The following is a 16,159-nucleotide window of genomic DNA, read 5'->3' as shown; positions in this document are numbered from 1 at the left end:
ACAGAATATTATGTTGGGATATATTAATTGGACTCACCCGAAAATTGCTATTGTCATAGTTACCACTTATATTGAAGCAAAGTCGTTTTAAATTCTTCAGCGTTAATAAATGATCACACTAATCTAGCAAAACATTGAATTTACTACCATACAAATAAAAAAAGTGGATCTTTAATAAAACTTTGATCTTTACATCATTGTGTAATATATCTCTATCTATTTCTTACTGCACGTTACTATACAAAAAATTTACTTTCCCACCGTTGGTGTAACACAAAACGCATAACTGTACACACAAAAATTTCGTTTTGGAACCAAAAAATTGATTCGTTAGATGAAGTGAGAGCTTGCGTGCATTTGTTGTGTTTCTCTTCATGGCTTCTGAGAGTAGAACTTGCGATTCCGTAGATATAAAACGGCAGCAAGAACGGCGGCCACAGAACTGAGCATTGCCCAAAAGATCAAAGTGGTTTGAAAGCAATACATCCCGTAACACTTTCCGTCAAAACGTCCGTCGAAGGAAGCTCCATCGCGGTAAACTTTAGCGGCAAATAAACCAAAAGCGAAAGAACCAATAGGAATGCTTCCGACAACAATGTTGTGGTTAACTCCAAAGTGTTGTGTCCCAAAAAGCTCTGCAGTCATTGTGACGGAGAGAGAAGTCAATGCTCCGGAGAAAACACCGATCATCGCCGTGCTGATGTAAAGAGCGACGTCAGAGTCAACGAGGAGGAGTAAAAACGAAGCAACCATCGCTACCAGTGAGACCGCCATAGAAACCGGGCATGATGGCATGTATTTGTTCCTGTAATAAATAAATAAAATAATAAAATTAGAATAAATTCCCAGAAATTGGGGGAAATAATTATAAAATTCTGGTCGATTTGTCGAATGTTGTTCGATGAATTAGACCAAACGCGTAGATGCAAGGAAAGGAAAGAATGCAACGTATGTTATAATTGGACGTGCTAGGTCAACGTAGTTGTATTATTATGGAATAATTGATTATGTTTTTTTTATCAAAATTTTGATTATGTTTTAGGTTGGTAATATTCCCAAGAGTAAAATGTAAAAAGTAAGTGGATATTGACCTAGAGAGGAAGTAGTCGAGTAACGAAGGAAGCAAGCGGCCGAAAAACCCGAACGAGGACGAGAGAGCCACCAATGAACTGGTCGCGGCGCAGCCACGAGACTCAGCGATCTGACCGAGATTGTTCATAAACACTAGCCCGACCGTTGGACCAAACAAATAAAGTCCAAAATATGTCCAAAAATCGAGTTTCATCCATAGTTTTGTCCACTCGACCTCTTCTTTAACCCCAACTATCGCCTTCTCATCATCAAACTCCTCTTCCTCTTTCTTTTCATCTTCTTCAAAAGGAGATTCAAAGTCGTACACCTTTTGCTGACTTCTCCTACAAGTCATAACCTCTTCGAGCCTAACTCCAAAAGGAATAGCCAAAGGAGCAAGAAGAAACAAAACAATGCCTACGAGTACTAAAACCGCGGGAGCAGGGAGAAGACTCGTAGCCACCGCGTAAATCCCCGTGGCTATAGTCACAGCGAAGAGAAAGATAAAACCCACTTTAACATCCCGAGTGGAATACGACGTAGCTTTCGCTTCTCTCATCAACATAGGAGCCGTCACGACACAACCGACCAAAGGAACTAGAGAGTTGAGCAAAAGATAACCTGAAGCGGCTTCGCGTTGAGACGAGTAGAAGAACGCGTGGACTATGTCGGTGTATATTTTCCCGCTCAAACCTTGATAACTTGCCGTGATCCCCACGGCGACTTGACGGTTCACCGGAAAGCTTTTTATCGCGACGATGTAACAAGCCGTGTTGATCCAGCAGATACTGTTTCCGGCCAAGAAGCTCAGCCCCCATATCTGATAAAACGATAACGTGAACATTTTTTTGACTATGGAGAGATACTGAAGACCGTAGCCGGCGAAACCTAAAGAGCCTCCGGCGAGAAGGACCAGGGGGAGAGGAAGGTGAACGGCGGCGATACCGGAGATGAATCCCAGGACTTTTCCGGCGTCGGAGGCGAAAGAGAGGTAGTTGAGTTTGAACTGAGAGATCGAGAGAAACTCTTTGAGCTGTGAAGAGTAAGCAGGGAAGCTCAAGTTGGTGCCGTTGATAGATTGAAGCCAGAGAAGAGCGACGAGGCTAAACCACCGGAGAACGTTCGGAGACATGTTCCTTGAGAGAGTGCTTAAAAGGCGGCTGGAAAAATAGAGATGGTGTATGGTTAGAAGATCACTCGTTGAGGGGATTTGTATTTATAATTGATGGGGAATCAGGGATTTTATATTTTTAATGGGGATTTAATGGGGAATCAGCATTAGTGTTGTAATAGTGAGAAGGAAGGTGTGGTTAGTTTTGTAATCAAGAAAAAGAAAGAAGAGAGAAAATTGGAGCTAGCTTAACTAATGCTGATGTTGCCTTTTAACGCTCAGTTTCAGTATCTACTAGCGTCTATGTACATTTTCTATTTATAATGAATGATCTAAGGTATTGGTTCAATGATTTGGTAGGAGTTTTGGTTTCTTACCAAATCCTCCCTTGTAAAATGCTTTAAAGTCCTGTACTGATGTGTATTCATCTTTTGCAAAAACTATTCAAATCATTTCAAAATCTCCGTTCATTAGAAGATAAAGATTTCTTTTAAAAAAAAATTAAAATAATTTTGAGTGATTATTTATAGTTAAAAATGAATGAATATAAGTACTTATATGGAACTTGAACAATTATGGAAGGCAAATTTATGTAAATTAAGAAATTCTAAGATTTGAACATAACAAAACAAGAACATCATTATCCAGGATTTTTTAGGGCGGGATTCTTAGAGTAATATAATAAACTGTTTCTTAACTTTTAACTAAAAACTTAAGAAATTGTTTCTTAAAGTACTACTTTGTTTGAGCTTCTTATACTCTAACAATTATATGGTTTAATAAATTTTTTATACAATGAAAACAAAAATAAAATAACCATAAGAGTAATTAGAATCGTCTCGGTATATAAAGAAAAATAAATAGACTTTTGAGAAAATATTCATGAGTTTGAACCAAGTGAAGAAATAAGTTAAATGAGGAAAGAACTGAAATAAAAGTAGGAGGAGCAAACAACTTTTACAAGAATCAAAATAAAGGTAAAATAAATATTTAGTGAAAATTTTTCAAAAAAAAATATTTAGCGAAAATTATATTGAGTGTATGCATTAATTGAAAATATCATGTCCTCGTTTTCTATCTTTCATCTTGTTTTTATAAATCAAAATCACGTTTCATTTTTCCACTTATTCCGCTAGATTTGGCATTTATTGGCATACACTTCTACGGGTTTGGAGCACACTATTGTCCTTACGAACAAGTTATTGGTTCAGGCGGGATTGACGTATGGTCTGCGCGTGTGGGTGTGTCCATGTCATTCATTAGCAGCTCAACTTCACTTTGTTCCTCTTTGCTCCGATTATGTCTTTTGTTTTGTTTATAGTGAATTTTCTTCTTAGATATTTTTATGAGATAGTGCCTTTTTGAAGAAATCCTAGCGTTTCGGTTTCTCTTTACTTCGATCTTTTTTGTTTCCTTCTAATGGCATATGAAACCTTACTTAAGTGGTTGGAATCTACATTTTCGGAAGAGCGTCACATTGATCTCTTTATGGATGTGCAACTTCAGAGGCGATTGAGTTTAGATTCTGAATAAGGTGAGAATTCTGTGAGATTCCTCATTGTTTGTATTGTGTCTATGAGAATTCCTCATTGTTTGTATTGTCTCTATGAGTTGTATCTACATGCTAGGTATTATCCACGTTCATTTTCAGCCATCTTTTGAAAAAAAAAATAGCCAATTAGTCTCTCACTTCATTACAAACAACAAAAACAAACTTAGTCATGAATAAACGAAAGGAACAGAAAATAGGAGAGGTAGAGAGATTACTAATTAGATAGAAAGCCTATCTAGGCAAAACATTAGGCGTGAGTGTTACTAGAGGAAATATAAACTTAGGCGTGAGTGTTACTAGAGGAAGTATATAATTAGATATGAATCTGATATTTTCATTAAACTACATGTTTAAATAGAACGCTTATATCAAGCCGGCATCTAACAATTCATGTCCTTAAGAGAGAAATTTACCTTTGTGTGAGACTTCGATCAATACCACAGTTTGATAACATAGTTAAAAGGATGAAAAAATGGATTCCAGAAGATGGTTGAAAACTTGAAATTACATAAACCTCATTACGTAATTTACATTTGCCCTCAAGATGGAAATAAATATTAAAACTCGTATATTGCACGTCAACAACTGTAACTCTGTTCCGAACATGAAGAAAGGTTGATTTCAAGAAGAAAAAAAATCATGAAGAAAAGTTAAACAACTTCTTCGTGACACATCATAAACCAATCTCATTAGGTTTTAATCTTTTTGTATATTTATGTTATTATTTGCTAGTACGTATAGCCGGAAGTGCTTATGTTCAAGATAACATAAACACCAGTGAGCTTCGCGACCAAACAATCACGCAAACATCAAGTACAAAATGCAGTATTCAACTTCTACAGAAGATATTGATACATTATGGAACTTTAGTGATTTCTAAGAATTCAATGAATATCCGAGATACATTTAGTAGACATGCATAAACCTTCTAGTATCTAAACAAGAGACTCATAATCACCGTGTGTACAACCTTTGAGTTCTACTGAGGAGTCCACAAAGCATCATTTTTTAGACGCTACGCAGCATTTCATTTTCACATAATATAGTACGTACCTTTAAGGGTGTTTGATCATGTGGACTCAAGGAACTGATGAAAATTGGTTTATCCGAGTATTAAATCGTGAGATATGGGTCGGTGAGATGGTCTACACCATCTTTCTAAAATTCAGATCGGGTTCTACAAGGATAGGCGAAGACTCGCAACCAAGTAAACTTGTTTCATCAAATAACGCGGAGAGGACAATAGACAATATTGAGGACAGTAAACAATCACCAAACCAGGTATCACTTTCTTTATCTCATAAATATTTATTCTGTCTCAAAAACTACTTGTATATATATCTTCCATTTTGAGGTACTCAAGAAGTTCTATACCTGATAGATCTCTAAAATTGTGAAATTCTCCCTCCGTTTCAAAATAAATGATGTTTTAGAGAGTTTTTGATGTTTTAAAATAGATGATGTTTTCATATTTTAATGTATTTTTTAATTTTATCAAAAATTGTGTAACCAATCATATTTTTAATCTGTTTTGTGATTGGTTAAATAATTTTTAATTTATATTTTAATGATATTTTTATAGATAAAAGATAAAGTAAATTGGGAAAATACCATGCTAGTATCTTTTTAATTTATGTCTTAAACTTTTGACAGATATACTGTACAGTATCTTTTCATATATGATTTATGCATACTATCGAATTTAAATACAGATAATGCAACGATGTTACTATATATATGAACTGCTTCTGGTTTATTTTTCGTTTTCATATAAAATTTAAAACTCCAACTATACAAAATATATATTATAATAAAATAATACGAAAAATGCTTTCTAAATTCAACATTATTGGAAACACTTACAACAAAACACGTATTGTGAATAAATTTGTAGGGAATAAATACGACGCTATAATTCAACGCCTAAGTTTCATCATTCATCTGTACTTTACACAATGGTAGGTTATCTTCAACTACTATTTTATGAAAGTCTAACCCATTAATTAGTATAGCCGCACAATTATTCAATTTCTTAGTATATAATAAAATTCACTAATTTACAATTGGCATATAAATACGTTATATAATGTCCACAACTATTAAAATCGTGATTGGCCTATACTGTCTTGCCTACTTTCATTCTCATTCACGTTTTATGATAAAAAGAAGAAATGCTAACTAATAAATAATGCCCTTGTTTCTCGGAAACGCCCACCATTGCAAAGGTTTAGGATCAAAACCGACTCGCCCGTCATTGACCTACTGTATTGCCTGTTGTCACTTTGTCCTATGATTTCTACGTGGAATCTATGCAATATTAAGATAATGAAACTCTCTCTCATTCCAAGGAAGTAAACGAATAAAGTATGAAGGAAGTACGAGAAAGAATGTTAAAAGACAGCAAGAAGTTGTTCCTCGTTGGTTGATAGATCCAACTGTTCGTTCTTCATCAGATAAATTCCAATAATTTCAGATCAACAACAACTCCAGTTGCCAGTTCGGCTTATCTTCAAGTTCAGCCCCTTTTTGGAGACAATTTACAAATTTTAATATCGTTACACTAAAAATTTGAATTTAGTTACGTTATGAATTTATGAACCTACAAACTCTGAATAAGTAAAAGATGGGAAAACAACTCCACTAATTTTATGAATTCTTATAAAATTTTATGAATTCTTCGGGGATGATGATACTCACTTTAATGCAAAAAAACATACATATTTATTGATGGATCAAATGTTCAAAGTTAAATGGATCAAAAGATCAAAATGTCACCAATTAAGTCTTTCTCAAAATAAGTATGCAATTGTCCAATAAAAATCTGGGCCCGACCCATTTCAAAATTAAAAACTTCTCGTGAACTTAGCTCAAAACGGACTGGGATAAACGGGGGAGCAGGCTGTTATTAGAGTTAAATAAAATTAAGCAACCAGCAGAATTTACCAGAACTTTGGTCGATACTTTTCAACGACAATTTGTCGCGTTGACCAAAAAAACAATTTAGCGTTGAACATAAGCAGCCGTACTTGGTCTTGTCTCACCTTCATCTTCCAACTGCTAGAATCCCTCAGACTATGTGTGAATGGCGGCGGATCCAGAAACTCCCTACCACCCCGACCCCGAGGATCTCCTTCGAATCCCAGTCGATCTCTTCGCCTCCAAAAAGCTCCCCGGCCTCTCTCCCGGAGATCTAGGCTTCGCCGATTCCTCCGACCATCTCCTCTTCGTCCTCCGCAAATCTTCTTCCTCCCTCAGATTCCTCCTTGATCCCTCCGGAGTTCCCCTTTTCTCCATCTCCCGCCTCCACGTAAGCACTTCCCCCCCACGATCTTATCCTTTAGCTCTTAAAAAACATTGAGTCTCAACTTATCTCTGTGTGTTTGGAATGTAGAATGGAATGTGGGAACTGCACAAAGGAGATGTCGGGAAGCGTAAGGAGCTGGTCCTGACGGTGAAGCGGACATCCAACAGATTCAGCAAGACAGAGTTAGATGTCTCTTTTGCTGGAGAATCTTCGTCGCAGCAGCGTCTTGTCATCAAAGGTTGCCCCTTTCAGAAATCATGTACTATTTACAGTCAAGACTCCATTGTTGCGCAGGTAAAAACAAGAACTTTGTCGTGAGTTCAATAGTTTTAGCTAAGACAAGAACATGTTATACTGTTTGGATCATGTGAGATGTAGTTTATGGCAAAGCTTTCAGCCTAACGATTGTATAGGAACACATTCAGTATTTGTTAGTTCATCTGAAGTCAGCTCTTCCACAGTTCTGATCAGTGTTCCTTTTTTTGATTTTTGGTGGCAGACGAGTTTGATGTACAAGCTGAGGCAGATTTACGTAGGGAGGAGCAAGTTCCGGCTAACTATATTTCCTGGATCCATTGATCATTCTCTAGTAGTCGCCATGGTCGCCGTGTTTCTTCGAGGCAGAAATTGACAATAATACATCTTCATACTTGGTTTCTCATTGTAAAGGGGAAAATGTGACAAAAAAGGCATTAATCTTAGTACATTGCATTCTCAATGCCTTTTGATTCAATAGGCTCCGAAGTGAAAATGTAAATACGATGAGCTTTACATGTTCTCATTTCTATTATCTGCCTTAACATTGTAGTCTCTTTGTTTTTTTCTCTTTCCTTTCAAACATACATGAGTAGAAATTTTGGTAACAGGGGTAGATCTAAGAAAACTATTAATCCTGGGTATTTACGACATTTGATTTATCTAAGAATATTTTCGTAGGTTTACACCCTGGGAAAGAAGGAACTAGGGGTACTGGAAAGAAGAAAAAAGATGTAATCGAACCAAACGAAACTGTTCAAATCGAGACCGAAACAAGAATATCTGTTTATAAATCATTAACTAGAACGCACGCCCTTGCGGATGTTTAATTTAATCTAAGTGTTTAGTGGATAATATTTGTAATATTTATAAAAATCAACGAAACAATTTTTATCTTCGTATTATTAATGGGCGTTGCAGAATTTTTTTATAGTTAAGTTGAGTGGCACAATTTGGTAAATATTAAGGAGAAATTAGGGTTAATTCTAATTTATATTTTAGTTTTAATAGATTAGATTAGTATTGTTGTTCTTATAGAAATCAAATATGAAACCAATTTCAATGTAACTGGACCAAATAAACATAAATTTAAGAAGACTACATCAAACTAAATAAAATTACAAATGATTTCTTTGGTTTTACTTTCCATGAATCCAAAAACCAACAAAAATATCAGAAGCGAAACCAACTACAAACTGGAATTCCACTCCAAATAATTATTTTAACGTTATTATAGTTAATTTAGAAGAAATTATAGAATTGTTTAATTCATGATAAAAAATTGTAACTACGTTTTGTGGTGGTAAGGATGAGGTGGAATTCCACTCCTTCTAAAATAAATAATATATAAGAAATTATAAATCAATATAATGTCATAATTTTTAAAAAATGCACATTTTCAATTATTTGAATCAAATATATTAAACTTGTCCATAAATGATTTTTTAAATTTGTGATACATTTTCAATCTAATCATATTTTTGATATTAGTGTTTATAAATTTTAATAAAAAGTTTGACAATGTAAGCTACCAAAAACATATTCATTAAAGAATATGTAAAGAAATTTTATAAAATTAATAAATATTAAAAGTTATTTACGGTTTTTCGTTTTTACTTACGTTTAGAAAAATAAAAAAGAAGTGAAGAGGACGAAGACTTTCTGTAACATGTGATTAGACTTGATGGGTATTACTGACGGTTTAATGATCTGGTTCAATGGAGTCCGGTTTGGTTAAGTTTACTGGTCTTAATCATTGAAAGACACCTTAACACGCGGTTTCACATTTGATGCTCGGAGACGACCCAACCAAACAAGAATATCTCATTCGCATTGGTCAACTATTTATATAAATATTAAATAAAAATGATATTTTAAACCAAGCTGAAAAAGACAAAATATGAAAGATAGAATATCCTTGCTCTATACGCCATCGTCGTCGTCTTCATCCTCTTCTCTTAGATCATTTCTCTGGAAAAAAAAAGATTTTGTTTTGTCTTTTCCTTTTTCTTTAGCAAATAATTTTGTTCTCCAGAGCTTAAAACTTGTCTCCTTTTATTAATACCATGTCGTCTGCTTCCTTCACCGATCTCCTTGCTTCTTCCGGCGTTGACTGTTACGAAGAAGACGAAGACTTTCTTTGTGGGTTTTCCCCGGAGAGAACCGGGTCGGGTTTACCCAAGTTCAAGACGGCTCAGCCTCCTCCTCTTCCCATTTCCCAATCTTTCGCCTTCTCCGATTTACTTGACTCTCCTCTTCTTCTCAGCTCCTCTCATGTAAAGCTTCCATTTTTATTAATCATTTCATCTTTTTATTACAAAACTGAAAAAAGAAAACAAATTCAAACCCTTTTCACTTAGTTATGTTTTTTTTTTATAGATATGTTCTGTCTTGTTACTTCTGTCTTTTTATTTTTTTGCTTTAACTTGTTACTTCTGTCTTCAAACTAACTAATCTAAAATTTTCTCTGGCTTTTTGTTTGCTTACAGAGTTTAATATCTCCAACGACAGGAGCGTTTCCATATCAAGGCTTCAATGGAACAAACAATCACTCAGATATTCCCTGGCAGCTACAACCGCAAACGCAACCGTCAAACGCATCTTCTGTATGTGTTTCCCTAAGCGTTTCTTAGACAACTATACTACCTTGTTACTGAATCAAACTTGTTTCCTTTTTTTCACAGGCTTTGCAAGAAAGATATGCTGTTCAAGATCTCCACAAGAAGAAGGATCCGGTTCCTCGTGAGTTTGCAGCACACAGTTTGGGATCAGATCGCCAGGTTAAGGTACCATCGTACATGGTGAGTAGGAACTCTAATGATGGTTATGGTTGGAGGAAATACGGTCAGAAACAAGTGAAGAAGAGCGAAAACCCTAGGAGTTACTTCAAGTGCACGTATCCCAATTGTTTTTCCAAGAAGATCGTTGAGACTGCTTCTGATGGACAGGTCACTGAGATCATCTACAAAGGAGATCATAACCATCCTAAGCCTGAGTTCACCAAGAGACCATCAGGATCAACATCGGCTAATGCGAGAAGAATGTTTAATCCTTCTTCTGTTGTTAGTGAAACACACGATCAGTCAGAGAACTCGTCGATCTCGTTTGACTACAGTGATCTGGAGCAGAAAAGTTTTAAATCTGAATATGGTGAGATAGATGAAGAGGAGGAACAACCTGAGATGAAGAGACTGTAAGTATTATTTTTAATAGTGGAAGCAAAATGTTTTTAAAATAGAAAAAAATGACGTTTTCGAGTTTTTGTGGAACAGGAAAAGAGAAGGTGAAGATGAAGGAATGTCTATAGAAGTAAGCAGAGGAGTGAAAGAACCAAAAGTTGTTGTCCAAACAATAAGTGACATTGATGTTCTTGTAGATGGCTTTAGATGGAGGAAGTATGGTCAAAAAGTTGTCAAGGGGAATACTAATCCAAGGTTATTTCAAATGTTTAACTAAATTTCATCAAATTTCTTTAGGTGTTTTCATGTTTCTGATACTCTTTGTTATGATAGGAACTACTACAAGTGCACATTCCAAGGTTGTGGAGTGAGGAAGCAAATAGAAAGATCTGCAGAAGATGAGAGAGCGGTTCTCACTACCTATGAAGGAAGACACAATCACGATATCCCAACCACGCTACGCCGCTCATGAAAAATAAAACATTCTTGGGGACTTAGTCACTAGTTTTATATCATTTGTGTTGTACAGAGTGGTGATTAGTAGTTTTTCTTAATATCTTCTTGGGCATAGAGAACCTCAATATTCATGTGTGTGTCAAATACTTTAGAGTCCATTTTAATATCTTGTGTTTGAGTACATTTCACATTCAAGATTCAAAGCAATAATAATGGTATGTAATCCATTGTGCATGTTATTTTCAGATTGTGTATTGTTTCCACCCCAATTTTTTTCTTTTTAAAATTAAATTCTAAATCCATAAAATATTACTGGAATTTAAAAGCGAAAGCATGACCACAAATTTAGAACGGTGGAGATTATGCGCAAAGAACTTTAACCAAACAAAAAATAGGAAGAAACAATAAATAGAAACTACAAAGACAGGTTCATCTTTCTTCTCTTCTCTCAGATACCTTTCTCTGTATCTTCTTTCTTTGACCTCACAAAGTCAAGTAAAAAACAGAGTCCTCTGTTTTCTTCTCCATCTCCTTTTACATCCACATTCCACTCTCATTCTTAAAGCATTCTCCATTACATTTTCTCCTCAAAAAAATGAAAACATAACCTTCATAGTCTAACCCAACCCAAGCCTACTCTCTATCTCTCTTTCTCTCTTCTTGCATTCTTTTTGTACAGATTAGAAAAGACCATGGATTTGTCGAGGTTAGGTTATGCAGAGATCAACTCATCGCAATTTGGGCCAGTGCACGGTCCATTCATGATGGAGCAGCTTGTATGCCAGAGGGAAAAAATGTTGACCTCAAAGGGACTTTTCATGAAAAGTGACCCTCTCCAATACGCAGTGCCTCTTCTCATGATTCAAATGTCAGTCATCATTATCACCTCTAGGATTATCTTCGGTGTCCTTAAACCTTTAAAACAAGGAATGATCTCTGCTCAAGTCTTGGTATATACCATTTCTGATATTATTACATTTTTACATGTCTTTAATTGATTTGTTTTTATTTTTCCTATTAACTAAAACGTTATTGTGTAATGGATAGGCTGGTGTTGTTCTTGGACCGTCTTTCTTAGGACGTAACATTGCTTACTTGGATACGTTCCTTCCTCCTGGAGGCAAGGTCATAATACAAACAATTTCAAACGTTGGTTTCATCATCCATCTCTTCATTCTTGGACTCAAAATCGATTGGACTATTATCAAAAAAGCCGGTTCCAAAGCGATATTAATCGGTGCTGCCTCTTACGCCTTCCCTTTCTCCCTCGGAAGCCTCACGGTTTTCTTCATTAACAGTACTATAGGACTTCCCAAACAGGTGGTTCACTGCGCAGCCACTGTGATCTCCTTGAGCTCCATGACATCATTCCCGGTTACAACCACGGTCTTAGAGGAGCTTAACATTCTCAACTCAGAGCTAGGACGGTTAGCCACCAACTGCTCAATAGTCTGCGAAGCTTGTGGCTGCTTGGTGGCTCTAGCGTTTAATCTCTACACGCGAGAGCGAACTATGAATGGCGTTTGGGGGATTGTCATGATCTCATGTCTTCTTGGGTCGATTGCTGGCATCTTTAGGCCTTCGATCATATGGCTCACCCAGAGGAAAAGCAAATCTATGGATAACAAAGACGTTGTCCCGTTTTATCCAATACTCTTGATTTTGTCTATAGTTAGCATTGCCTCAGAGGTCTTTGGCGTCCACGCTGCATTTGGAGCGTTTTGGCTAGGCGTTTCGCTCCCTGACGGTCCGCCTTTGGGCACAGAACTTGCTACGAAACTCGATATGATCGCCTCGAGTATGCTACTCCCGTGTTTCATCGCCATTAGTGGGTTAAATACTAACTTCTTTGAGATCACTGAGAGCCATGAGAACCATGTGTTAATGATTGAAGTCATTCTCTTGGTCACCTATGGCTGCAAGTTCCTTGGAACAGCAGCTGCGTCTGCTTACTGCAAAACGCCGATTGGAGACGCGCTTTGTTTGGGTTTCTTGATGTGTTGCCAAGGTATCATCGAAGTCTACACTACTCTTGTGTGGAAAGACGCTCAGGTACCAAATAAATTACTCCCTCCATTTTTAATAATTGATGTTTTAGAAAGTTTATTCTGTTCCAACTAACATGACATATTCAATTTTTAATTGATTAGATTGTGGTTTAAATGGATAATTGATGATGTTTTGTTTATAAATTGTAAAATATATTTTTTATTTATATGCATAATCTTAAAAGGTCTCCCAATAAAACTGGAGGGAATAACACATATGTTGGCTATTTTGGTAATTGATAGGATGTTTAGTGTCATGAAAATGTATTATTCATTGATTAGTGTTTCATGCTCTAATTAAACTTTCTTTAATCTTAATGTAAGAATATATTTGTTTACAGGTTGTTGACACGCAATGCTTTAATCTGATGATTATCACGATTTTGATCGTTACCGGGATCTCGCGGTTTCTCGTGGTGTACCTCTACGATCCATCTAAACGCTACAAAAGCAAAAGCAAACGAACGATCATCAACACGAGAGAACGCAATCTTCAGCTCCGTCTTCTTCTTTGCATCTACAATGTTGAAAATGTTCCTTCCATGGTGAATCTTTTAGAAGCTACTTACCCGACAAGGTTTAACCCAATATCATTCTTCACGTTGCACCTTGTCGAGCTTAAAGGCCGAGCTCATGCTGTCCTCACGCCGCACCACCAGATGAACAAACTTGATCCCAACACCGCTCAATCCACACACATTGTCAATGCATTCCAACGTTTTGAGCAAAAGTATCAGGTAAACTATACACACATGAACTAGAGAAAAACAAATTAAAAACTTTGTTCTACTTGGAAAATAAACATACTAAACATAGACCTTGATGCAAATACACACAAAAACAAACAACTGAAAGTGTAAACGGAAAAGTCAAGTAAACATTGTGTTCGTTTTACATCAAATGCTTACGTTTAATTACAACTTAACACAAAACAATTGCGTTAAATACTTAAAAGTTAAATTGAAATATATTAAAAGAGTATACACAAACAAACAATTGAATGTGCAAATATAAACACCAAAAGTAAACGAGATGGTACATCTGCGTTTGGTGTTTACAATTACAACTAACAAACAAAAAAATTTAAACCTTTTTGGTTTTAGAAAATATGCATAGTAAATATGAAGGTAAAGGTAAATAAAAAAACACATAATCTAAATGGTCTTAATAGATAGAATATGAATTAGAAATAACACATTTATTTAACTTAAATCTATGATGCATCAGAGTACTCTCATGGCCCAACATTTCACAGCAGCCGCGCCTTTCTCGAGTATAAACAACGACGTATGTACATTGGGACTCGACAAGAAGGCGACGTTAATCGTACTTCCGTTCCACAAGCAGTACGCGATTGACGGGACGGTCGGACGCGTCAACGGGCCCATCAGGAACATAAACCTCAACGTCCTTGAAGCAGCACCTTGTTCCGTCGCGTTATTCATCGACAGAGGGGAATGCGAGGGACGTCGCTCCGTCTTGATGAGCAATACGTGGCAGAACGTGGCGGTGCTCTTCATCGGAGGCCGGGACGACGCGGAGGCGCTCGCGTTATGTATGAGGATGGCTGAAAAACCGGAGCTTAACGTGACAATGATACATTTCCGTCACAAGAGCTCCCTTCAGGACGAGGACTACAGCGCTATGGACGAGTACAATCTAATAAAGGATTTCAAGAGCCATGCAGCGAACAAAGGGAAAGTCCACTACGTAGAGGAGATAGTGAAAGATGGCGTGGAGACAACGCAAGTGATTAGCTCACTTGGAGAGGCTTATGACATGGTGTTAGTGGGTCGAGACCATGACCTAGAGTCTTCGGTCTTGTACGGACTTACTGACTGGAGCGAGTGCCCTGAGTTAGGTGTGATTGGAGATATGTTGACGTCGCCGGATTTTCATTTCTCGGTACTCGTTGTTCATCAGCAGCAAGGAGATGCTGATCTGGCCATTGACGATAGTTATAAATTGCCTGTCGAACATCAAAAGGTCGGAGATACACGAATACAGCCACGCTTCTCTGCTGAAGAAGGTTTCACTACCATTGATCTCAGCAAAAATTAGAGTAACCAAGTGACTAAATCCTGATTTAGTTATATTTTTTAAATCAAAAGTTCATACCTATAGAGATATATTTCTTTTCTTTTTTTTTTCTTATATAAGAGGTGATGTATTTGGAATCTTAAGTTGAGCCTGAGGATAACGATTCAAGACATGTCATGTAGTACTTCTAGATGATTTTTTTCCTTTACTTTTTAGTTTGATGTTAATAAGAGAGAGAGAAAATAAGTAACTTTTTTACCCAAAAAAGAAATAACTATTTTTGGTAAATGACATGCATTGATGCATATATAATTTCTTTAGAAAATAGCTTGCCATGAATTGTTTTAGGCCTAACTATTGTCAATGCTTTTATCAGTATCATATTGCCCTTGGTGGAGTTGCACCATCAAAAACATATACATTTTCTAAGCAGGCAGATCTTGAGATTTAAGAAGCTTTATATATTTTAAGGTAAATTATAATAATGTTGTAAAAAAAAAATTAGGAACTATACAACGTATATATTATTTCTATTAAATTTAAAGATGAAGTCAACATTTCCTTGGGTTTTGCCCATGAATAACCACCCTCTCCATAGTTAAATCTGCCAAAAATATTCCAAGAAAACACTAACAGAAAGGGTGCACAAATCCAGAAGCAAGTTACAATTATTATTATTTCTCATTTATATATCATTGAGGCCTTTATTAGTTTGTCGATGTACAGTAAATGTCTTAATATTTCTTGCCCTTTATATGATTGAACATTTTGTATTATTTGAACCATATGTTTTAAATTTTCAGCTTTAAAAGGGTTTTTCGATTGGTCCACCTACGTGGCTACATCTACATGTGACAACCTGCATGATTGGTCCACTCTTTTTTTAAACTCTTATTAGTCGTCTTAAGTTCACATTATTAATCAAAATAACATGTAAACTTAACCACCGAAACTCTAAAACAAAACCAACTGGTCTAAATACGTTGCATAACAGCTGAACATGCAGTTTAAAAAGTCGTGAAGTTTATAATTGAAATAATTTGTCTCGTACTATGATTCAGTTTCAGTTTTCTTTAAATTCCCACATCTTTCATTATTAGTTGACATTAATTAACCATTAATCAGTTTGTCTCAACCCAAATA

At 36.1% G+C, this 16,159-nt stretch overlaps 4 protein-coding genes across 4 annotated transcripts; 3 read left to right on the top strand and 1 right to left on the bottom strand.

Moving 5' to 3' along the window:
- Positions 1-154: 154 nt before the first annotated feature.
- Positions 155-3,391, bottom strand: LOC106443404 (protein NUCLEAR FUSION DEFECTIVE 4-like). Its single transcript, XM_013884973.3, has 2 exons — positions 1,092-3,391; positions 155-805 (listed from the first exon to the last, which is right to left on the bottom strand). Exons 1-2 carry the CDS (start codon positions 2,201-2,203, stop codon positions 373-375), a joined length of 1,545 nt encoding a protein of 514 aa, XP_013740427.2. The 5' UTR covers positions 2,204-3,391; the 3' UTR covers positions 155-372.
- Positions 3,392-6,646: 3,255 nt separating this feature from the next.
- LOC106437597 (protein LURP-one-related 7) lies at positions 6,647-7,845 on the top strand. The gene is made up of 3 exons (XM_013878505.3): positions 6,647-7,041; positions 7,126-7,332; positions 7,538-7,845. The coding sequence occupies exons 1-3, from the start codon at positions 6,817-6,819 to the stop codon at positions 7,667-7,669; spliced, it is 564 nt and encodes a 187-aa protein (XP_013733959.1). The 5' UTR covers positions 6,647-6,816; the 3' UTR covers positions 7,670-7,845.
- Positions 7,846-9,174: 1,329 nt separating this feature from the next.
- LOC106437598 (probable WRKY transcription factor 25) lies at positions 9,175-11,167 on the top strand. The gene is made up of 5 exons (XM_048774444.1): positions 9,175-9,569; positions 9,783-9,899; positions 9,978-10,486; positions 10,566-10,727; positions 10,806-11,167. The coding sequence occupies exons 1-5, from the start codon at positions 9,360-9,362 to the stop codon at positions 10,942-10,944; spliced, it is 1,137 nt and encodes a 378-aa protein (XP_048630401.1). The 5' UTR covers positions 9,175-9,359; the 3' UTR covers positions 10,945-11,167.
- Positions 11,168-11,383: 216 nt separating this feature from the next.
- LOC106437599 (cation/H(+) symporter 13-like) lies at positions 11,384-15,200 on the top strand. The gene is made up of 4 exons (XM_013878507.3): positions 11,384-11,878; positions 11,976-12,980; positions 13,318-13,713; positions 14,204-15,200. The coding sequence occupies exons 1-4, from the start codon at positions 11,621-11,623 to the stop codon at positions 15,035-15,037; spliced, it is 2,493 nt and encodes an 830-aa protein (XP_013733961.1). The 5' UTR covers positions 11,384-11,620; the 3' UTR covers positions 15,038-15,200.
- Positions 15,201-16,159: the final 959 nt, after the last annotated feature.

The sequence above is a fragment of the Brassica napus genome, chromosome A3 (assembly GCF_020379485.1).
Source record: "Brassica napus cultivar Da-Ae chromosome A3, Da-Ae, whole genome shotgun sequence".
NCBI classification, from domain to species: domain Eukaryota; kingdom Viridiplantae; phylum Streptophyta; class Magnoliopsida; order Brassicales; family Brassicaceae; genus Brassica; species Brassica napus.
Note: the sequence above shows the minus strand (reverse complement) of the source record. Positions and strands in the feature narration are given on the sequence as shown.